At 44.8% G+C, this 22,377-nt stretch overlaps 3 protein-coding genes across 6 annotated transcripts in view; 2 read left to right on the top strand and 1 right to left on the bottom strand.

The window, feature by feature from the left end:
- Nucleotides 1-22,377, top strand: part of EEF1AKMT3 (EEF1A lysine methyltransferase 3) — a 111,786-nt gene that overhangs the window by 4,805 nt on the left and 84,604 nt on the right. The window contains exon 3 of one of the 2 annotated variants that reach the window (XR_008328354.1): nucleotides 169-1,261. Coding sequence is in view for 1 of the 2 variants with exons in the window: in XM_053372695.1 (XP_053228670.1) it covers nucleotides 169-566 (398 nt within the window). In the remaining variant the exon portion in view is untranslated. Of the gene's footprint in view, nucleotides 1-168; nucleotides 3,108-22,377 lie in introns of those variants that run through there. The other variant, XM_053372695.1, reaches the window with a different exon arrangement.
- On the top strand, nucleotides 5,889-15,925 carry TSFM (Ts translation elongation factor, mitochondrial). 2 transcript variants are annotated; one of them, XM_053372647.1, is made up of 6 exons: nucleotides 5,889-6,116; nucleotides 7,712-7,855; nucleotides 8,733-8,861; nucleotides 11,879-12,001; nucleotides 12,769-12,853; nucleotides 13,751-15,925. In XM_053372647.1, the coding sequence occupies exons 1-6, from the start codon at nucleotides 5,904-5,906 to the stop codon at nucleotides 14,167-14,169; spliced, it is 1,113 nt and encodes a 370-aa protein (XP_053228622.1). In that variant the 5' UTR covers nucleotides 5,889-5,903; the 3' UTR covers nucleotides 14,170-15,925. The 2 variants fall into 2 exon arrangements, with proteins under 2 accessions (XP_053228622.1, XP_053228631.1); XM_053372656.1 differs by having other exon boundaries at nucleotides 5,999-6,120.
- AVIL (advillin) overlaps nucleotides 16,797-22,377 on the bottom strand; it is a 45,800-nt gene continuing 40,219 nt past the window's right edge. For both annotated transcript variants that reach the window (XM_053372590.1, XM_053372580.1), the window contains exons 17-20: nucleotides 21,797-21,985; nucleotides 20,591-20,659; nucleotides 19,200-19,331; nucleotides 16,797-17,365 (exon numbers count right to left, since the gene is read on the bottom strand). In XM_053372590.1, coding sequence (XP_053228565.1) covers nucleotides 17,252-17,365; nucleotides 19,200-19,331; nucleotides 20,591-20,659; nucleotides 21,797-21,985 — 504 coding nt within the window. In that variant the 3' untranslated portion in view covers nucleotides 16,797-17,251. The remainder of the gene's footprint in view (nucleotides 17,366-19,199; nucleotides 19,332-20,590; nucleotides 20,660-21,796; nucleotides 21,986-22,377) is intronic.

Here is a 22,377-nt window from a genome sequence, read left to right as displayed (position 1 = left end):
CGGCGATCAGCCTTCTTTATGGTCCAGCTCTCACTTCCATACATCACTACTGGGAAAACCATGGCTTTAACTATACGAACCTTTGTTGGCAAGGTGATGTCTCTACTTTTTAATGCATATGGTACCAAACTGAATTTGTTGCTAACAGTTTCCTTTCCATTCTTCCAGGCGGTGATGTGACCATCACAGATCTTCCTGTGGCCATGAAGCAGATAGAGGAGAATGTCCGCCGGAACGTGTCTGCAGAATGCATGACACGAACCAGAGTTTGTGCTCTGTCGTGGGGTGTGGACCACAAAGAGTTTCCCCAAAATTATGACTTCATCCTGGGTGCAGATATTGTCTATCTCAAGCACACCTACCCCTTGTTGATCAGGACTCTCCAGCATCTATGTGGTGCTCAGTCTACCATCTACCTGTCTTCCAAAATGCGTCAGGAGCACAGTACGGCGCTGTTCTTTGAGACTATGCTGCCTGTGCACTTCACCTCAAAGCTGGTCTTTAGAGATGAGGTTGAGAATATTAACATCTACAAAGTGACCTGCAAAAGTGACATCAGACAGTGAGCTTCTTGGTTTACCAATGAGTTTAGCAAACACTGCCTTTACCTTTTTTTAAAAAAAAACCAGAGTGTTTTTAATCCAGAAGTCTGGGGTGGGGTGAGGTGAAACATTCATCCGCGGTAGCTATTATCCAGAGTTCTCTATCCATCAGCAAATGGTAATACAGTGGTACCTTGGGTTACGTACGCTTCAGGTTACATACGCTTCAGGTTACAGACTCCGCTAACCCAGAAATAGTGCTTAAGGTTAAGAACTTTGCTTCAAGATGAGAACAGGAATCGTGCTCCGGTGGCGCGGCGGCAGTGGGAGCCCCATTAGCTAAAGTGGTGCTTCAGGTTAAGAACAGTTTCAGGTTAAGTATGGACCTCCGGAGCGAATTAAGTACTTAACCTGAGGTACCACTGTAAAGTGGTACCTCGGTTTTTGAAACATCTCCATTGACGAACATTTCGGTTTTCGAACGATGTAAAGCTGGAAGTAAATGCTTCAGCTTTCAAACACTTTTCGGAAGCTGAACATGCCATCTGGCTTCCGTATTGAGCTTTCGGTTTTTGAACAGCTCAGAACTCGAACGGTCTTCTGGAACAGACTACGTATGCAAACCGAGGTACCACTGTATTTGTAATAACTTATCTTTGCTGGACTGTTGCAGTAAGAAAATCCCAGTACAGTGGTACCTCGGGTTACATATGCTTCAGGTTACATACGCTTCAGGTTACAGACTCCGCTAACCCAGAAATAGTACCTCGGGTTAAGAACTTTGCAGAACAGAACAGAAATCGTGCTCCGGCGGCACAGCGGCAGCAGGAGGCCCCATTAACTAAAGTGGTGCTTCAGGTTAAGAACAGTTTCAGGTTAAGAACGGACCTCTGGAACAAATTAAGTACTTAACCCAAGGTACCACTGTATACATGTGAAAGGTCATGCTCCCTCAAAAGGCAGTGTTTTCTGAGAGAGATATTGCCATTATTATTATTATTATTATTATTATTATTATTATTATTATTTGCATATTGTCCTACATCTGTCAATCTCAGGGCAGTGTCCTGGTTGTGGGCTTCTTGGTGACATCTGGTTGGCTACTGTGAGAACAGAATGAAGGCCTAGACAGACATTTGTTCTGATCCATCAAGCTCTTCCTAAGTGTTCATGTGACATGCATTTCCATTCTATTCCCTAGCTATGTCAGGGCGGTGCCATCCCCACTGCTGTGATTCTCAAGTCCTTCAAAAGGCTTCACTGATCACGGCCACATTGTTTGTTGTGAAAAAGTGACATGTTCATGAAGGCTACTGAACCATTCCTGCTTTGTTCTACCCTTCCTGGAAAGCCCAGCCATGCGCCTCGGCTTACGGTCACATGTTTGCCAAACAAATCCCAATTGGTAAGCCGGGAGCAAGCATGGTAAGCCAAGCTTCAATTTGTTGCTCCAGGGATGGTGGAACAAGAATTGGAGCAACTCGGCAGCATTCGCTTGTTTCTGATTTACCATGATGGGTCCATTCTTTAAACATTCCTAGGTAAATGCAGAGGGACGTGGGTGGCACTGTGGTCTAAACCACAGAGCCTAGGGTTTGCTGATCAGAAGGTCGGCAATTCGAATCCCCGCGACAGGGTGAGCTCCCGTTGCTCGGTCCCAGCTCCTGCCTACCTAGCAGTTCAAAAGCACCTCAGAGTGCAAGTAGATAAATAGGGACCGCTCCGGCGGGAAGGTAAACGGCGTTTCCGTGCGCTGCTCTGGTTCGCCAGAAGCGGCTTAGTCATGCTGGCCACATGACCCGGAAGCTGTATGCTGGCTCCCTCGGCCAATAAAGTGAGATGAGTGCCGCAACCCCAGAGTCGGCCACGACTGGACCTAATGGTCAGGGGTCCCTTTACCTTTACCTAGGTAAATGCAGAGATAAATCTGGAGCTCTGTGCACAGGAGAGCAGGAGCTCCAGAATGTGATCTGGCTGACAGGAGTTGCTTACTTCTTTGCCCCTTTGGTGTAATATTTTGCGAGTGTGCATCTGTGGCACCAGGCAGAGAAGGCATGTGTTCTAGGATGTGCCCTTAGATTTAATGTGTTTGGCACTCCGGTATTCTTTTCTAAGTGAAATTTGTAAAACTGCTTTTTTTACCTTTAATAATGATCCTGGTTCAAAAAAGAAAATATTATTTTAGTAACTCCAGGGCAAGGGACCAGAAGCATTACACAAGTGCTTTAAAAGACACTAAGATGCCTTTTCTCATTTTAAGAGATGCTTTTTTAAAATGACAATTTTGTGATTGCATAAAAAGATGGATATATCATTTCTACAAGGATAATGTTATCTTTTTAAAGATGGTTTAACATCATACATGCCTATGCACTATGTATTTCTATTTTGCACTAAGGTACTATCTCGTTATCAATTTCCTGATTATATAAATTATTAATAGGTAACATTTTTAGGGACCCTGGTTTCAGTTCAATTTGTATAATATCTTAAGGAAGCTATGCATGTAAATTCTCTGGGTAAGATTTTACTCAACATGTGAATTACAGAAGCTATTTAAAGTAATATTCTATGTTTGCATTTTTTAAAAAAAGTAGGGTTAGCAAACGTCGCTCGTTTCCAGGGACAGTCCCCGGATTCACAAATCTGTCCCCAGAATGTCCCCGGATTTTAATTAATGTCCCCGGATTTATGCCTCGGGACTTCCGGCAAGGCAACATGTGGGCGCCATGGCAGCGAGCAACACCGGAGGTCCCAGCCACGTCAGAGTTCCAGCCAGCCAATCCGCTGGCTGGAGGGGGGGCTATTTAAACCGAAGCGCGAGCCAGAGAGCTTCCTTCTGACTCACTTCCTTGATCAACGCTCGCCCCGAAATCGCGCAGAGCCACCTGTAGCAGAAGAGTCTGCTGCGCTCTTCTGCTGCAGGCTCTGCGCGCCCAAGTTGGGGGGGGGGAGCGAGGTGCTGAGGCGGTGAAGAAGAGGAGAAGCATAGAAAATAGCTCTGCTGCGTTGCGAGACAGAGACACCACCACCACCAGTTAAATCTCTATAGGGACTGTACTCACACTCCAGCAGTCTCCCGGTTATGGGAAGCCGGTGCCTTGTGTGTGTGTTTTAATGCGTGTTTTCCCAAGGCCAGCAAGTGCCTTTACTCAATCTCTCTGTCTCCACCACCACCAACCTTTTTTTTTTTGGCGTTTGTGTGTTTGTAGATGTGCTTCTCCGCCTGACTTGTGTCGAGGTGCGCACCCGACAACTTTGGCGTCCCCCCCCCAAAAAAAGGTCAATAACTCTGGGCAACCCTTTCCTAAAATAAAGCATGAAATTCCAAAAAAAAGTGTCCCCAGATTCCTTGAAAAAAATCTGGTAACCATATTGTAAAGTGTCTCAGAGCTGCATTGCAGGAGAATATATCCCAGCATCCCTGAGACCATTAGGATTTATAGATGATTAGCTGAAGGGATGTTTCTGTGCAGTACATGGTTACCTCTTCTTGTCTGTCCATTATTTAATTGCTTGTATTTCTAAGCACTTACTACAGTATAGTACTTCTTAAGTTATCAAATAACTTTGCATATATTACATCATTAGTCCTTACAATGACCCTGTAGAGTAGATTAGTCCTGATCTTTCTGTATGACAGCAGAGAGTGAGGGAGCATGCTGAACAACAGGCTACCCATGCTGTTAATCATGGATATGGGAAGTGCAACATTGCTCAGTTGCCGTGGGCCTGATGTTGTTGCGGTCCAGAAATAGTACAGGGGGAAAGCATATGAAACAGCAATTGTGGAATAATAATAATAATTATTATTATTATTATTATTATTTATTTATACCCCGCCCATCTGGCTGGGCCTCCCCAGCCACTCTGGGCGGCTTCCATAGAAACCAAAAATACAGTAAAATATCACACGTTAAAAACTTCCCTGAACAGGGCTGCCTTAAGATGTCTTCTGAATGTCAGGTAGTTGTTTATCGCTTTGAACAACTCCAGAACCACAACCTCAAAAGCTTGCTTAATGTCTCTTCCACATATGTGGATACTCAATTTTAAGTTCTGCTAATGCTTGACAGATTACTTTGTAGAAGTTCCCAGTCTTGGCTAGCTGTCATGAGCAACTATGCCTTATTTTGGAGCCACTCTGTTGTCCAAGACACTTCCACCCCATATATTTAAATCACTCATTCAAAAAAAATTCCTGGAAATAGAGTAGCTTGTTAAGTGTGCTGAGAGCTGTTAGGAGGCTCCTGTTCCCCTCCCAGTCTCCTGACAGAGCTACAATCTTAACACTTAACAACCTGTAGTTCCCAAGAAGGCCTGACTGTTAAAGTGGTATAGGAGTGATTTAAATGTGTTCTGCAAGTGTAATTTAAATCAGGAATAGTCGGGTATGAGCTAGGTTTGAACCCAGACACAGTTTAACAATTTAACACATATTCCCCCGTTGTGTTGTTGGCACCCATCTGTCCCAAGAAACAATGGAGTGTGCCTCTGGAGGTGAGGTCAGTGACTTCCCCCGGGTCACAAGCCTGGGCAGTGTGTATGGAGGTCCTGGGCTGCCCTTGGGGTATTGCAATCCTGAGCCATTTAAAGCTTTATAGGTCAAACCCAACACTTTGAATTGGGCCTGGAAACTAACTGACAACCAGTGCAGCCAAACCAGGATAAGCTTGCAAGGATAAGTATTGATAAGCTTGCGAGACAATCAGGTTATGTTTAATTGCTGGGAAAAATGCAAGCTAAAATATATGATGGGAGTGGAAGTAAAGAGAAAGGTGGGTGGTCTTCCAAAAGGAGATCTGTATGAAAACACACACAGAGCCTGTTGTGACTATCCTTTGTGTTGCAGGTTGGGGAAGAAACCAGCGGCTGAGAGATGTCTTGGGCCGGCCCTGAATGTTAGGGATATTTAATGCAGGGTGTCCATCTTTTTGCAGAATGACCCCAGGGTGTTCAGTGGTGCTTAAGGGAGCTGCAGTGGAAATGAAGCCAGCAGGGGATATAAGGACGGCTTCCTGTTGTGACCACGCAAAAAACACTCGGGCTGCAGCAAGAATAAGGCTGCGATCCTAGACCCCATTGAATTCAATGGGTCTTACTTCTGAGTAGACCCGGTGAGGGTTGCACTGCGAAGCCGCCTCAGCCCTTCCACCCTCACTTGGAATCGGAGCCGCGGCCTTTGCGCAGTTCTAGTTTTTTTATCACTTCTGCATTATAAATATATCCTTGGATTGCTTTTAGCACAAGGCGAAACTAGAGGTCCGAAGCAAACCCGGAACCTGAAACGTGAGCGCTGCTCTATAAGTTTCATTCTCCTTGGTGCAACCTGCCTCCACCCCCGCCCAGCTGCTACAGCCAATGGCGTGCGTCGCGCGAACTAGAACCCGGCAGGCCGAATGGGCGGAAGTGACGATCGGCACCGCGCGTGCGCGGCCTCAGCCAAACGAACGTAAGGGCGCGCGCCGCGTCGCGCGCGTAGTGACGCGTAATGGCAAGCGCCTTGAAGATGCAGCGGATGGCTGGGCTGGGAAGGGCGCTGCTGCCCTTGCGGAAAAGGGGTTCTCTAGCCGGGCAAGTGAGTGCGAAAGTCTTTCGTTGGGCGTCGCTGCCTCTGCTTCTCCCTGCTTAGATCCGTGGGGAGGGCACGGAGCGTGATGATGAAGCTCAGGCTCGCGGGGTCTGCATTTTATTTTAATTTAATTTATTCATAAAATTTAATACACCTCTAAATCGTGAAAGCAGTTCCCACAAAAAGGAAAAACGATAAAATCAAAGGGGGAGGGAAAAGTCAAAACCACACTTTAAAAACCGCAAAAAAGTTAAACTACTACAAAAGAGGTTTAAATTCACATCAGCACCAGGGTAAGGTAAAGGGACCCCTGACCATTAGGTCCAATTGCGGACGACTCTGGTTGCGGCACTCATCTCGCTTTATTGGCCGAGGGAGCCGGCATACAGCTTCTGGGTCATGTGGCCAGGAGGACTCAGCCGCTTCTGGCGAACCAGAGCAGCGCATGGAAACGCCGTTTACCTTCCCGCAGGAGCGGTACCTATTTATCTACTTGCACTTTGATGTGCTTTTGAACTGCTAGGTTGGCAGGAGCAGGGACTGGACAATGGGAGCTCACCCTGTCATGGGGATTCGAACCCCCGACCTTCTGATCAGCAAGTCCTAGGCTTTGTGGTTTAACCCACAGCGCCACCCGTGTCCTTTTTTGAGTGGTTTCTAGCAGGTGCCAAAAAGAGTGCCTGCTTGATAGCAGTAGTTACAACATACAAAGTACAACCACATTTGAGGACTCTGTAATATATGAACTCAAACAAAAATGTATTAAGAAAGGAAGAAATATATCTGCATTGCATTTAATTAAATAGGTTATATACCTTGCTTAAGGATTGTATATGGTGTACATCCTGGACTTGATTTGTATGTTAGGAAGTAACCAGTAAAGAAATTTGTTACAAACATTACCATTCAGCCTGTTGCGCTCTATATGTTGTAACTATTGCATCTGCGTAACAAGGTATTGCATTTGTTTTGCTTGATAGCAGTAGGCAGGAAGTTCAAAAGTTTAAAAAGAGTTCAATGAAAGTGCCTGCTTGATAGCAGTTCCAAAGTTTAGGTGCCGACACACTAAACGATCGCGTTCTTTCATGTGCGGGGTGGGAGTTATGTGGCACCTGTACAGTTTGGGGTTCCTGACTCCCGAAGACCACTAGCTGGAGCACAGTGCAAAATAGTGGTCAAGAAAGGGGCTGGACGTGCATGTAAGACTGACGAGCAAGGCACGTGTGAGTGTATCTTAAGAAAGAAATTCGTTTTCTATGTCAGAGATTGCAGCACAAACATCTGTTACTGACCCCCCTCCCCAACCTTCTTAATTTAGCAGCTTAATGGGAGGGGGCATGGTCAAGATGTTGCTGCTATGTTGCTCAAAAGTTCTGAGCTGGCAAGTATATTTGTAGATCCTTGGGAATGCTTCTTCCCCAGAAAATAACCCTTGAAAGAGGTAGTTGCATCAGAACTTATTCTGATTCTATGCATATATTTGGAGAAAGGTACTTGTGAGATCAGTAAACATGCGTGGGGTTGCTCTTTAAATTTTCCTCTCCTTCTTGGTTGTTGGATCCTTTTCACTTATTTTTGTCTTGCTCTCCCCTTGTAGTTTGACTTGCATCTAGTTCGTTTCCTTCATGCTGGCCTTCCGGTTCTAGCAGCAAAAGAAGCTCTGGTGAAGCTCAGAAAGAAAACTGGCTACTCGTTTGTGAACTGCAAGAAAGCCTTGGAGAAATTTGATGATGTCAGTGAGGTAAGAACAAATGTTTCGGTGATGTAAAATGCAAGTTTAATTTTAGTTTTTTGCCTGAGTGTTTCAAGTACTTTCGGGAAAATAATGGTATTGTAAGCATTTTTTATGTTATGTTAAGGTTGCAGTCCAATGCATACTGGCAGTGGGGTAAATCACATTGAGATGTGGTTGCAAGTGAGTTTAGAGGCCAGAATGTTTTATCCTGTGCATCTTCAGTCAGTGTAGGCAAAGGGTAGGGACTATTTTCTTGCTGTCCACCCAGCCCCACAAAAAGACAACCAGGAGATGCTTCCATGCCAGATGAATTATCGTGATGAAGAACTTGGGGAAGGAACCCAAAAGTTCAGGGGTAAACAAAATGCATTGTGATTCATAAAAACACTGTGCATTTCAAAATGTGTTTCAGTCAGTGGGAATTGCTTCCAAATGAACAACTAACTCTTATCTTTGGTCATACAGAGAAACCTTAGTAAACTGATGATTCCTTAACAGCAGTCTCTGTGAATGGCACCAGAGGAGGCACCAAAACAGTATTAGTTTAGCCTCCTGTTGGAAGTAGATATGGATTCTATGTCTTCTAGAACCTGCAATGTTCTAGCAAACTTCTAATGGTTGATCTGAAGATTATATTTACCCGCAAGGATGCCAGTGGACCAAATATTTTTATATTCTTACATTCTCCTTTCAGTCTGCAAGACATTTTAAAAATAAAATATATGAGGCCATATTTATAATAATATTTGAACATCCCCCATTTTATTCTGTAGTGGTATAATACTGGGAAAATACTTGTGCTTTTATTTGGGGTTTGAATTGATTTGTTGCGTTGTCCTTGGGAATAGTATCTCAGTTTATGGGTATGCATTTGTCTTTCAAGGCTGAAGCCTGGCTACATGAGCAAGCCCAAAAGGAAGGGTGGAGCAAAGCTTCCAAACTCCAAGGACGGAAGACACAAGAAGGGCTTATTGGGCTTCTGCAAGAGGGAAGCTCTGCAGTGATGGTAGAGGTGAGCATTTTCCTTTTGACAAAAGCTTTTTTTAAAAAATTAAAAAAAACCTTTTTGTTTATTTAAAGAAGAACATACACTTTAATAACACACAGCAACAAAAAACCACAACTGAATGTAAAGTAATATTAAACATAACACACATATGCAAAGTACAAATTTGGATTGTTTCATTCATTTTCCCTAGAAAAAAGTTGTTATTTTTGGTGCTGAGGGGTAGTAACATTTTTTTTAATTACTTTTTAAAATAAATATCAGGATATTGTCCTTGAGATCTTACAACATTTCTTGTTTAAAACTGAGAAGTTGCTAAGAATTCTAAATAGCAGCATATTTCACAGGAGGCATTTGACCATTGTTATCGTCATTAAATTTTTGCCATGTTGCTGAAGATAATCTTTTTTGTTTGCCCTCCTGTATATCTTAATTTTTGAGTTGATTCTTCACCCACAGGTATGGACCATAAATCCTCATCTGATCCCTCTAAATAGTTCTATTTTCTTATGATAACCATTCTAGCAGCTCACAATACATACAGAATCAATTTGTCCAAACAGAACTCATTGATAATAGAAAGTCAGTTTGCTGTTGGAGCAAAGAATGTATTTGGTCCGCTCAGGTGTAATTCCCACATGACTCTACGAAAAGCATAGCTACATGGACCTCTTCTTTTAAGAACTGACGGTTTCACATTATTCCTCAGAGCGAACATGGCTCTTTGGGAGACATGCCTCTGGGGGTTTGTCCTGCGAGTGCCTGCTTTATTAGGCTTACCATGATGGATCAGGGCAGGTCTGAAAGCACAAGTGCTTCCTTCTGTGTCTCCTAAAGCAATGCAGCAAGCAGCCCTAAAAAGTACGTGGAGAATCAAGCTTGGAAACCCTGCAGTAATTCTCTCCCAAAAGCGGGAATGTGTTTATTTCTGTGCCATTTGCACCAGTTCACAGAAGTGTTTTAAGCTGCTGTTTTTTCTTCATTTCTTTTGCCCCTGTTGTGGCTAGCTTGGCATTAAATAAAAGGGATTCAAAGGATGTTGCTGCCTCTTGCAAAGGATATTCTGCCCAACAGTTCATGCCCCAGGGGACCGAGCTTGCTGCCTTCTTGTCACTGTGTGTTTGCACTTTCTCTTACACCCAGCCCAATACTGCAGGATCTTTTCAGCAGTAATTTCATACCACACTGTCACTGCTCAAGTGCAAAGATCCCACAGGAGCAGGGGCACATCTAGCAGTAGTTTCAGTGGTAAACCTGCTAGTGTGACTACATGGGTACAAGAGTTCAAATCAGTCTTAATTTGATTGAAAGACAGCTTTTTTGTGGCTGCCTTAAAAACTTAGTTGTACTGGCTTTGATTTTAGAAGTGGTTTAGGACAGGGCTTAGGTGTGGAACCTGTGTTGCTGGACTACAACTCCCATCATTCCTGGCCACTGCCTATGCTGGTTGATGGGAGTTATAGCACAAGAGCATCTGGAGGACTGCAGGTTCCCTACCCATGGTTTAGGGATAACATCTGGCTGGCTCAGTTTAAGACATGGATATTGTTTCACCAGTGCGGACAATTGTCCCAGGCCTGCCTTCTCTCAGATTCCACCCAATTAATTTTTTGTTAATAATAATAAAGGGAGTTAATAATGGATGTGCAGACTCTTGGGAATTTAAGAATGTGGTTGCATGTCCTAATGTGCATCCCATTGAAACTCATGGACACCATTCACATGCCATTGTGTTTTTGATTTATGTCCGCTATTCCAAAAAAGAAGACTATGTGGAGCACCCTGAGTTTCTGTGGGTGTCCCATGTCCAAGATTGTGGAGTGAAAAAATGTATAATTTTATGGTAGCGAAAGGACTGGTGTCTCACATTCCTAATATTTTCGAAAAAGACTAGTGAGCGAGCAAACAATGATTTTCTTATGGACAAGAAAACAACGTGATGGAGGCAAGCAGATTCAGAAACTGCAGGGAATTACAGAGAGGTTAGCTTCATTTGCATTTCTGAGAAAGTATTGACAAAATTAAACTTTAGAAGGACACCTAGTGAATATGAACAAGCAATATAGATGTGTTAAGAATAAATTATGCTACGCCAGCATATTATCTTACAGAAATCACACAGCAATCAAGATTGACCTGCTAGATCTTCTTGATTTCAAAGCAGCCTCTGAATGTTAAAGATTCTTGCTAAAATGTTGCCTTCATGCTGATATGCTGCCTGAAAATGAATGGGTAAAATTATATGCTTAATGGGAATATCCATGTCATCAGTAGTTTGATGCTTTACGCCACAAATCTGCAGAAGTAGAGAAGGGCACCTGAGTGGTTTGCAGGGATATTTTCACTCTCGGATGACAAAATCAATGAAGACTAATCTTAGTATTAAAATGCACACCCTAGCATAATAGGTGAATCCATGGGGGAGGGGTGTTAAATGGAACAGAACCAAAGCTGTAGCCATTTTTATCTTATTTTCAAAAATATCTATACAGTGGTGCCTCGGGTTACATACGCTTCAGGTTACAGACTCCTCTAACCCAGAAATATTACCTTGGGTTAAGAACTTTGCTTCAGGATGAGAACAGAAATCGTGCAGCAGCAGCAGCGGCAGCAGGAGGCCCCATTAGCTAAAGTTGTGCTTCAGGTTAAGAAGAGTTTCAGGTTAAGTACGGACCTCTGGGACGAATTAAGTTCTTAACCCGAGGTACCACTGTACTGCCCACAGTATAGAAAAAAAACAGGGCAGTGGATAGTACAAAATTAACAATAAAAATACAGTCATAAAGCAAGTTGAAAGTACATAACAAATAATTAGATCAGGTTAATACATCGGCAGAGTTTGGATCCCCTCTCAGGGAAAGCCGGGGTGAAAAAGTTGATGCCTTCTCTTCCCTGCCTGTGCTTTTGGAAAACAAGATGTCATCTCATCCTCTAATTGCCACTTCTGATTTTATTCCTGCCTCTTGAGCACCATAGAAGTCGGTGGCCAAGGCAGTTGAAAGTTAGCTGTGCTTCTTTGCCAGGTGAACTGCGAGACTGACTTTGTGGCCCGAAATGTCAAGTTCCAGCATCTGATTCAGCAGGCGGCGATTGGAACGATGCTGCATTATCAGGGGACCAGGGACCAGCTGAGCACCTACGCCAAGGTGAGAGTGGCACAAAAGGCTTCTTAGCTTAAACCTCCTGGCACATTTTAATAGCAGTTACTAGAGTTGTGCATTTAAGTGCAAAGTGCACCTTTCTGCTGAATGAATCTTAATAAGCAAATTACACAAAGGGAGGTCACAGAATTGTAGAGCTGAGGGGGGATAGAGAGGCTTGTTCCACTGTTTCTGACCAGACCTGGTAGGTTAATTCCCACAAAAAGCTCCCAGGAAGCTTCTGCAGGAGTAAAAAGGACTTTTAAGGGATGTTCTGTTTGTCTATGCTGTCCCTTTGCCACAAACTGACCCCAGTGCATCTGGGTTCTGAGGAAGATTGCCTTGGCTTAGATTGAAATAACTGGGGAAAGAGTACTTTGGGGCTTTTCATCTGCACCCCTTCAAGAGGGCTGTGAGTTGCTGTTCCTGTGTGCTTGCCTACAGACAGTTGTTATGAGTGCAGACACTTTGTTTAGCTGGAAACATAGTTTAAACAGCAAGTGAGGGAAACTTGTGTCTGCGTGCATGTTCGGAAGTCCAGGTTGGCTTGAGGCTCCACACTGAGTGTGTTTTCGAGTGGCAAACCAGCAGCTACTGCTGCATTTGTAGATCGAGTCTCACTCTTCTCCTCCCCAGCCCCCCCAAACCCATTTTAGCAGTTGCCTAAACAGCTTTTCTAATTAACTGTGAAGGTTATAAATCTCGCTGTGCATATCAAGAGAAGTGCTTGATAAGTTTGTAGATTTATAATGCACAATATACTTATTTTGCAGTGTTTCTTAAACTCAAATGAGCTTTCTCAGCTCAGGATAGGACCCGATGGCTCCTTGCTTGTGGACCAGCTGGCTCTGGCTATTGGTGAGTGCTACATTTCAATTGTCTGTGATTTGGTTTCTCTCTTTTAAATTGTTTCCATTTACTGTTGTAAACCAGTTTGATAGTTCTTTTTATGTAAGCAATATGGAAAGATTATTGCTAAATAAGACCAAGAAAGCAGGGGGCACATAAGAAACCTGCCCTATACTGAGTCACACCATTTGGTTCATCTCACCCAGTATTGTCTACACTAAGTGTAAACAGCTCTCCAAGGTTTCTGGCAGGGTGCAGTTCCGAGTCCTACCTAGAGATGCCAGGGATTGAAGGATCTGCAAGGCAGATGCTCTACTACTGAGCCAACAGTCCTTTTCTGCCTGAATACCCTTTCTCTAATTTGTAGATGTGTCCAGGGGACATGGGTGGTGCAGGGACGCAAGTGGCGCTGTGGGTTAAACCACAGAGCCTAGGACTTGCCGATCAGAAGGTCGCGGTTCGAATCCCCGTGACAGGGTGAGCTCCCGTTGCTCGGTCCCTGCTCCTGCCAACCTAGCAGTTCAAAAGCATGTCAAAGTGCAAGTAGATAAATAGGTACCGCTCCAGCAGGAAGGTAAATGGCGTTTCTGTGCGCTGCTCTGGTTCGCCAGAAGTGGCTTAGTCATGCTGGCCACGTGACCTGGAAGCTGTACGCCAGCTCCTTCGGCCAATAAAGTGAGATGAGCACCACAACCCCAGAGTCGGCCATGACTGGACCTAATGGTCAGGGGTCCCTTTACCTTTACCAGGCAATTAAGTTGCCAAGAATGCAATACTTACTGCAAGGACCACTTCCTTTTCAGAATGCAGCTGTTTATCATAGGCATAGCATAGCTTAGCCCTTAAAACATCACCTGTGCTCCTAATGGTTAATGCTACTTTTTTGCCTTCTCTATTTTTATGCAGGCAAGCTGGGGGAGAACATGGTCATTAAGAGAGCAGTGTGGATATCGGTGCCAGAGAAATTTTTCATCGGCTCTTACGTGCACGGGGCTCTCCCAGAAGGAAACCCGTCACTTTCTAACATGATGTTTGGCAAATACGGAGCTCTGGTGATCTGCTATCCCCCTGAGCCGTGTGAAAAGTCGGACTTTGCTGAACTGGGCTGGAGGCTGGGCCAGCATGTGGTGGGCATGGCCCCTCTCTCTGTAGGCTCTCTGGAGGATGAACCCGGCGATGATTCTGAAACCAAGATGCTTGCCCAGCCCTTCCTGCTGGACCCTGCTATTTCCTTGGGACAGTACATTCAGCCCACGGGTGTATCTGTACTAGACTTTGTGCGGTTTGAATGCGGAGAGGATATAGAACTGTCAGCATCAGAGTAAGCAGTACTTTTGTACTGGTGGCACTGGGACAAGTGAACTGTTCCCTGTTCCTGTTTGGGCCCTGCCGTGGTTAACAGACCTGACCAGTCACAAATTAAACTCTGCTGTGTTGGGTTGGTCATGGAAGCTGAATACTAATCGTGGAATCTCATTTCAAAGCTCCAGAGCGACTCTGCCCAGGTGTGGAAGACAGCTGTCAATGTTACAAATAAAACTAGCTGGCAGCAAGGAGGGGAACAGTGTCTGCTGGTTCAAGTGCATCTGTTGAATTGTCGTGAACCCCAGTGGTCTAGGCTAGGTCTGTGACGTAACTGGGCAGCTCTTGAAACATGCAGAAAGTCCTTGGGGGCTACTAGAAACCCATCAGAGCCCCTTTCTCTTCTTGAAATGAGTAGTCCCGGTCCACCTTGTCAAGGGTTTTCACGGTGAGAACTAGAAGCTTGGGTGGCCTTGTTTTTCCTTATGGGAAGCACGACCTTGGCACCCTCTTCTATTGCAGCAGAAGTCTAAAGGCTTAAAGTCTGAACAGACTTCTCACCATTTAGTAAGCCAAGGTCCCTGGTAATTATTGCTGGAGATACCTGCTCCTTTCTTCCGCCCAGCCACCCAAGCATTAATAGGCGAGGGGGCACTAGGAGATGGGCCAGAATGACATCTGATCTGCCCGCAGACAGCTTCCCTTGTCCAGCTTCGTAAAACAGTCTGTGCTATTTCTGCTGTAGCTGGCAATGCTTGGTTGGCCATGAGTGGCAAGTGTAGCTACTGTGGTACCCAACGAGCAAGTCGATGAACAAGGCTTGTGTGTTCTGTAACACATATTGAAAACAAGCTGACTTCTGCTGCCGGGTTGCAGAAGTTGTCCGACAGTCCACCTGCATTCATCCACACCTGTCTTGAATGCCTTACGGCATCTTGGACAGGCAAGTCATCATCCTGGACTAGAGCAGTGTCTCCTTCACTTTCCTTGCTACTGGGATATGCACATTGTTCCTATTGCATTCTGACAGCCCCTGTTAAGCAGTAAGCCCAGACCTCCTGTGATCAGCTGCCCAAATTCTGTAATATTTGCAGATGCGCACCACATACATGACATAAACTCTTCTGCTACTAGTCAACTTGGGTGGAGATCTACTCTTTGACCGTAGAAGACTGCTCCCCCAGCACCTACACACCCTGATTCTCTTGGGAATGATTGGTTTACATGCTTCAAAAGCAAGGGTGCAGAATCATTTTTTGACCCAAGGGCCAGTTGATAGAGTCAAAGCAGGTGGAGCAATGAATGTAAATGTTCCCTTAGTATAGCGGGCTAGTTTCTGCAGTCACACACACCCCTTTTTCCTCCATCCAGGCAAACCAAGAGGAATTACCAGAGTTTAAGGACATATTCCAGCCAGGAAGGTGCAGATTAGGGCCGGTGTGGGATGTGTTTGAGGAGGTGTAGCCAGGAGGGTGTAGCACTATGGGTCAGATAAGCCTGGAGGGCAACGTCTGGACCCTAAGCCTGCAGTTTCCATTCCTGCTTAAAAGTCTCTTGCTAGTCTTAGGGAGAAAGTGAGATTCTTGCGATGCTGAACTTTGCATGCTATAGCTGTTCCTGTGCTTTCTTTTGTGGAAATGTTGTATATGGCATGTACCAGACAAGTACTATGTTGGACGCTTCTATGGGAATATCTGTGGAGGAGCACGTTACTTAATTTGAGATAACAGAGCCAGCCTGTCTCTTGTCAGATTGAAAATACGGTCATACCTCATGTTACATCCGCTTCATGTTACATTCTTTCAGGTTGCGACCTGGAAGTACCGGAAAGGCTTACTTCCAGGTTTTGCCGCATGCGCAGAAGCGCAAAATGACGTCACACGCATGCACAGAAGCGGCAGATCACAACCCGCGCATGCGCAGAAGCGGCGCTGCAGGTTGCGCTCTTTTCATGTTGCGAACGGGCCTCTGGAACGGATCCCGTTCACAACCAGAGGTACCATTGTAATTTCGCAGGATGTGTTTCAGAAACAAGGAATCGCTTGGCTCTAGAGAACTGAGGACTGACTGTGTTAAACTCCAAACTCCCTTAGGAGGGAATACAGGAGTTGCTCCAAGCAAGGAAAGTGGTGCTCCTCATCTCTCTTGGGCTGGCTCAACACCAAGCATGAAGTAGCTGCTCAGAAGTCCTGTTTTGTGACAGCAGAGATAACCAACATGGTGCCCTCCAGATGTTGGACCAACTCCCATCAGCCCCTGTGGGCTAGGGATGATGGGAATTGTCCAGCAATATCTGGAGGTCACATGTTGCCTGCCCCTCTCTTTCAGTGTGGCTAGGTGGAGAGGGTGCTAGTGGCACATTGCTTGATGCTGGATTGTTATTATAGCTCCTCTTTCTCACCAGCAGTTGCAGTGGGAAGTTAGGCTCTACCAATGACACAGCACATCCCCCAATAGTTGACTAGACCACAGTGGCGCTGGAGTTGGGGAAGGCAAAGCAGCCCATCAATATAGTAGCTGTTAGTGTGCTTAAATCCCGTACCCGGTCAACAAAATTAGAGCTTTCTGCACATGACCGTAAGCAATCATTGCAGAACTACAAGTCCCAGCATTCCTTGAAGTCACAGGCAGGATGGAATGAGTTATTAAGGACAGTGAAGCCGGCTTTTAATGTTTGCAATATAGGTATGCACTCTACAAGGCCCAATTCACACAAAACAGCCAGCCATCGTGTGGCTTGGATTTCTAACTGCCACAGCGTGGCTACTTAATTTGCATCAAGCGCAGCCGATAGCCAAGAGCAGAAACGGCTGTTGCCTGTGGATCTTCTTCTTCAGTTCTGCCTGCTTCGTTTGAGTTGGGTTTTCTCACCATTGTAGACTTGCAATGGTGAAGCTGTTTTTTGTTGTTTTTAAAGTTCCTGGACAGCAGCAGCCTTGAGTAAAAGATACGAAACCAACCTTCAAAGCGCAATTTAGGCACAAACGTGATACATAACGCAGCTCCCTTCGCAGGCTCAGCTGCTTCTGGCTAGGGGTCCTGCCCCCAAATCAATAGGAATTGAGTGCGGGTGTCATCTTTTCCACCTCGAGAAACGCTGCTTCTTCAGAAAAGCCCCTTCTCTTTCTTCATGTTGAGTTGCTTCCAAGTAGGGAGAGCAGCAAACTTTTCCCTGGGGATCCCAAAGACTTTGAGGAAGTCTTGCGCTGACAGGAAATTCTGTTGATGAGGGGGAAAAGACCACAGTGACTAGATGAGTAAATGAAAGATAGGATTTGAGCAGTGAGTGCACACAATGAGGCCCCACTCTGGGTCACGTTAGCAGAAGAGAATCCAAGGAAGTATATTAATTCTGATGGATTGCTTTTGGCCATAGTCTTCACAGGTATCAGCTGAGATGGAAAACCTACTTCTGAATGTGGAACGTCAGACTGCAGGTGTTTCGGGTGAGGGGACTGAATGCTCCTCTTTAGCAAATGAATGTTTGAGGTAGATTTACTTATAGATCTTCCCACACATAGAATTTTATTATTTATTTATCAACCGTGCGATTTATGTGAATGGTCATTTTATGGAGTACAACAATAGGCCCCTGCCCCAACCAGCTTACAATCTAAAACTAAACACGGGAAATGGAGGGGAGTGGTTTAACAGGCCGAGTTACAGTCGGGCATAAGAAAATAGCCCATTTGAATAGTCATTTGAAGCCTGCCTCTGCAGCCAAGAGGACTGGGAACTTACCTTTTATTTTTTCCCAATTTTTTTTATTAATTTTCCAAATTTATAACAAACATAAAAAATAAACAAACAAAACATAAATCCTAACTATAATAATTCCACTTTTGTTAACATTGTTAGGTGACTTCCTCGAATCCCCCTGGCTGTGTTTCTGTGTATATCACTGTAACAGTTTTCCAAAACTAATTTCTCATAAAATTTACTTAATCAATTAACATCTTTCTTTTCGTTTTAGCTTTAGATATGTTATTCTATAACTTCACATATTTAAATCCTAAGCCAATCTGGTACTTGCAAGTATTTCTATTTAAATTATCTTAGCATATTTAGCTAAATAGTCTTTAAATTTCATCCATTCCTCTGGGAACTTACCTTTTAAAGCTTAAGACAATGAATTCTGCCCCCAATTCCAAAATGTAGGTTTGTATGGTATCATTGGTAGCCCTAGCAGGATGCATGTATGAATGGAATTTCTAGCCTTCTATTCCCTGCAGTGTTTCCCAACCTGTGGATCGCAGACTTTTAGCGCTATAGGGTTTTTTTCTGTTGGAAGGCTCCAGTAAGGAGGACAGGCATATTTGCTCACACTGTTGCTGCCTGCCAGCCACTTCCTTTATAAAAAAACACCAGGGAAGAAAGGAAGGAGCAGCAGCAGCAGGGGGCTTAAGCCTTGCTGCTTACCGTATTTTTCGCTCCATAAGACGCATTTTCCCCCTCCTAAAATGTAAGGGGAAATGTGTGTGCGTCTTATGGAGCAAATGCAGGGGGGCAGGCAGGAAAAAACCCTGCGGCTCTTGCAGGCTCCTCCCCAGGAGGGAGAAGGGACTGACGCGGCCAGTCAGTTCCTTCTCCCTCCTCGTAGAAAAGCCCGCAGGAGCCGCGCACCCTTTAAAGAGCACACCGCTCTTGGGGGCTTTTCCCCGAGGAGGGAGAAGGGACTGACTGGCCACTTCAGTCCCTTCTCCCTTCTCGTAGAAAAGCCAGCAGGAGCTGCGCACTCCTTAAAGGGTGCGCGGCTCCTGTAGGCTTTTGCGGGAGATGGGGGAATTCCCCCACCTCCCGCAAAAGCCGTGCGCTCTTTAAAGGGTGAGCGTCTTCTGCTGGCTTTTCTACAAGGGGGGGTGGAATTCTGAAAACTAGGTGCGCCCCATGGCCTTATGGAGCGAAAAATACGGTAAGTAGTTCAGAACAGAAGGAGCTTGAGGCTAAAGGGTCTAGATGGGTGAAAGCCTAGCAACCCACAGGAATGCCATCATGAGTTCCATGATGGAAGAAAACTGGGATATAAATGCAAGAAAACAAATAAACAACTTGCCTCCTTCTTAGCAGGATCCACATCTTCTGGTAGCTCATCCTGGCTAGACAGCAGGACTTCTAGAGGGTAGGTAGGGCAGTTGCTGCTGTCCAAGGTCCCAGGCTTTGGAGTGACGGATGCATCATTCAGATCCTGAGCAGAAAAGGGGCAGGTTTTTAAAACGCCATCTGTAGAAGCAGACCCTATACAGTGGTACCTTGGAAGGCAAACGAAATCCATTCCGGAAGTCCGTTCAACTTCCAAAACGTTTGGAAATCAAGGCGCGGCTTCCAATTGGCTGCAGGAAGCTTGTGCAGCCAATCAGAAGCAGCGTCGGACGTTCAGGTTCCAAAGAACGTTTGCAGACTGGAACACTCACTTCCAGGTTTGGGAACCAAAACGTTCGATTCGCAAGGCGTTCAGGAGCCAAGGTACGACTGTACAGGCTTCTTATATACAAAAATTTAATAAATAGCGACATTTAATTAATAAATAAATTCTATGCTTATGAGGAAGCAAAACTGAAAGCACTTTTAAAACTAGGAACTTATTTGACCCCAGAGAAATCCACCTGAGTTTTTGTGAGATTCACTGCACGGGAGAGGATGAGTAACTTGGCTGTTTCTCTCTGGATTTGAGGGGAGAATGAATGAAAGGAGTAGTGAATCTTGCAGACACACAGTGGGCAGGGTCCTCTGTGGGTGGGAATATTGGGCTTGGGAGAACCCTTCAATTATTTAATAAATTTCTCATCCTCTGGTCATGGCACACTACTTTAGAAAGCCACCAGGGTACCAAAAGTAAATAAAGGCCACAGGGATGGGTTTTCCTTGCCTCAGCCATGATGTTGCTGGAGGTGCAGTAGGAGAAGGCAGAACTTTAGCTCAATTTTGACTGTGTCCAACAGAGAACTCATACTTTGCATGCAGAAAGTCCCAGGTAATAATTTTTGTTTCCTAACCAACAGACAATGTGAAATACTCTCTTCCTAAGACACTAGTTGTAGCCAGTGCTAGTCTTACCCAGAGTAGTTCCATTGAAATTAACCAACATGGCTAACTTGGGCACATTAAGTTCAGTGGGTCTACTCTAAGTAAAACTTAGCTGGCTGCAACGTAGATAGAACTTAAATGGCTGCAACCTGTTTGCCTAGATAGAAGGTTCATGTGCAGAATAGAAGTCTCTGACTTTTTCACAGCTGGGATGTTGCCTGCTGTGGAAAGGTAAGAGTCATGTCTGTTGCCCCAACCACTTTTTCTTCATGATTTCCTACCCATGAAATAGATAATGCAGGGTTAGATTAGACAAACAACATGATCTGGTAGTTTTCTAGCTTCTTATGCACCCAGATTTCTCCCCCTACTTAGCCATTGACCTCGTTTCTCACTGGGGAAACCAAAGTGTCAACTTACAGCCGTGATTCTGACAATGTTGTTGGCATCTCCCAGTTCCTTCTTCAGCTGCTCATATGTCTTTCCTTCCTACAAGGGTTCAAAAAAACCACTTATCTATAAGAGGGTTATGGCACCATAGCACCTTCCTGTGCTAGAAACGGAGTTTTGCTCCCAAGCATTTCTCCCCGAGACCTGTTTTGAATCGAGTTGCAACCAGTCTTTGGAAAAACATGGAGAACTAAGATGACCCGCTTGCATAAGACCAAAGTCCTTATCACAAATTCAGTAGAACTTAAGTCAGAGTAGGCATGGTTAAGACTGCACAGTCAATGCATTGATCTTCCACATCTATAGCTTGGATATTCTCAAAGGAGCTCAGGGTGTTATGCATGAGGTTTAGCTGACATGCAGTATCCCAGTGGTTCAGATGTATAATCAACAGTGTACAAATTGAATGCCTGCCGAAATGAAAACAATAAAACGATCCCCCAAAGTAGCTTGCAAAGCACTTGGATTTTGAATGTTACAGTAAAATTTCACAATCAAAATTTACCGTATTTTTTGCTCTATAAGACTCACTTTTTCCCTTCTAAAAAGTAAGGGGAAATGTGTGTGCGTCTTATGGAGCGAATGTAGGCTGCGCAGCTATCCCAGAAGCCAGAACAGCAAGAGGGATTGCTGCTTTCACTGCGTAGCGATACCCCTTGCTGTTCTGGCATCTGAGATTCAGAATATTTTTTTTCTTGTTTTCCTCCTCCAAAAACTAGGTGCGTCTTGTGGTCTGGTGCATCTTATAGAGCAAACAATACGGTATATGAGAAATTCCATATTCAAAAACTTAATTGACAAAACTGGACATACCTGCAGATTTCAAATATTTGTCAGTATTTGTTTCAGCAAAGGATCCAATTTTATTTATTTCAAAAAGGGGATGTGCCACTATCTGTCAATTTGGTACATGGAGTGAAATTCAACATCACACTGTCAATCATTCTGTCACTGCAAGCCTTTTAGCTTTCCAGACACTGTGGGTTCTCCTGACTGCCTCAGAGCCCATTTCAGGGGCTTCATTTTTGGGGGGGGAGAAGCCCTATTGTGCAAGTGGAAGTTTTTGCACAGGCCTCCGCTGACCAAACTCATTTGTTGAATTCCACTCGTGGTACAAATCACCCCCAGATCTCTAGAAAACAAAAGTGATTTGGTTCAGGCATGGATTCCACTTACACTCCACCGATATGGGTCCCAAGCCAGGAACCAGCCTGTGAAGTTGGGCGGCTCAAAACCTTGCTTGACTATGAGGATGGGGGTGTCAGTCTCCCTCCCGCTGGGGTGGGTCTGCAGGTATTCCTGAGCCATCGTCACTGCCTCCTTCCTCTCTGTCTCGTTGGCCTCTTTGCCAATCCATAGGAAAATCTGGGGAAAGAGAAGAGCGATGATTCAGAAGTTGCTCATTTGAGCAACAGGGAGCATTAGAGCGGGGAAACCTGCGGTTCTCCAGATGTTGTTGGGCCACAACTCTTGACAGTTGACCATTGGCCCTGCTGGCTGGGACAGATGGAAATTAGAGTCCAATGACAGCCACCCCTGGAGTCAGAACTAGGAAGCTTTTCTGAAACCAGACTGTAGTGATTTATCGGCAAAAGTTGATGCAATTGTGCAGGACAACACGATATCTATCCTGATCATAGTACTGTAGATAAAAGGAGCACGCAGGGACTAAGCTCTGCCCCCATTCAGAGGTCTAGATTTAGTCTAAGGCAGGGGTCAGCAAACATTTTCTTTTTTTTTTAAATATACTTTTTATT

The sequence above is a fragment of the Podarcis raffonei genome, chromosome 2 (genome assembly GCF_027172205.1).
Source record: "Podarcis raffonei isolate rPodRaf1 chromosome 2, rPodRaf1.pri, whole genome shotgun sequence".
NCBI lineage: Eukaryota > Metazoa > Chordata > Lepidosauria > Squamata > Lacertidae > Podarcis > Podarcis raffonei.
This window is presented reverse-complemented; position numbering and strand designations above follow the sequence as displayed.

What these genes read in the sequence shown, in the direction of transcription:
- TSFM (XM_053372647.1), top strand. Translation starts at nt 5,904, where the DNA reads ATGGCGTGCGTCGCGCGAACTAGAACCCGGCAGGCCGAATGGGCGGAA. An exon ending in AATTTGATGATGTCAGTGAG is followed by an intron (nt 7,856 to 8,732) that starts GTAAGAACAAAT and finishes TTGTCTTTCAAG; the next exon opens with GCTGAAGCCTGGCTACATGA. An exon ending in GCTCTGCAGTGATGGTAGAG is followed by an intron (nt 8,862 to 11,878) that starts GTGAGCATTTTC and finishes CTTCTTTGCCAG; the next exon opens with GTGAACTGCGAGACTGACTT.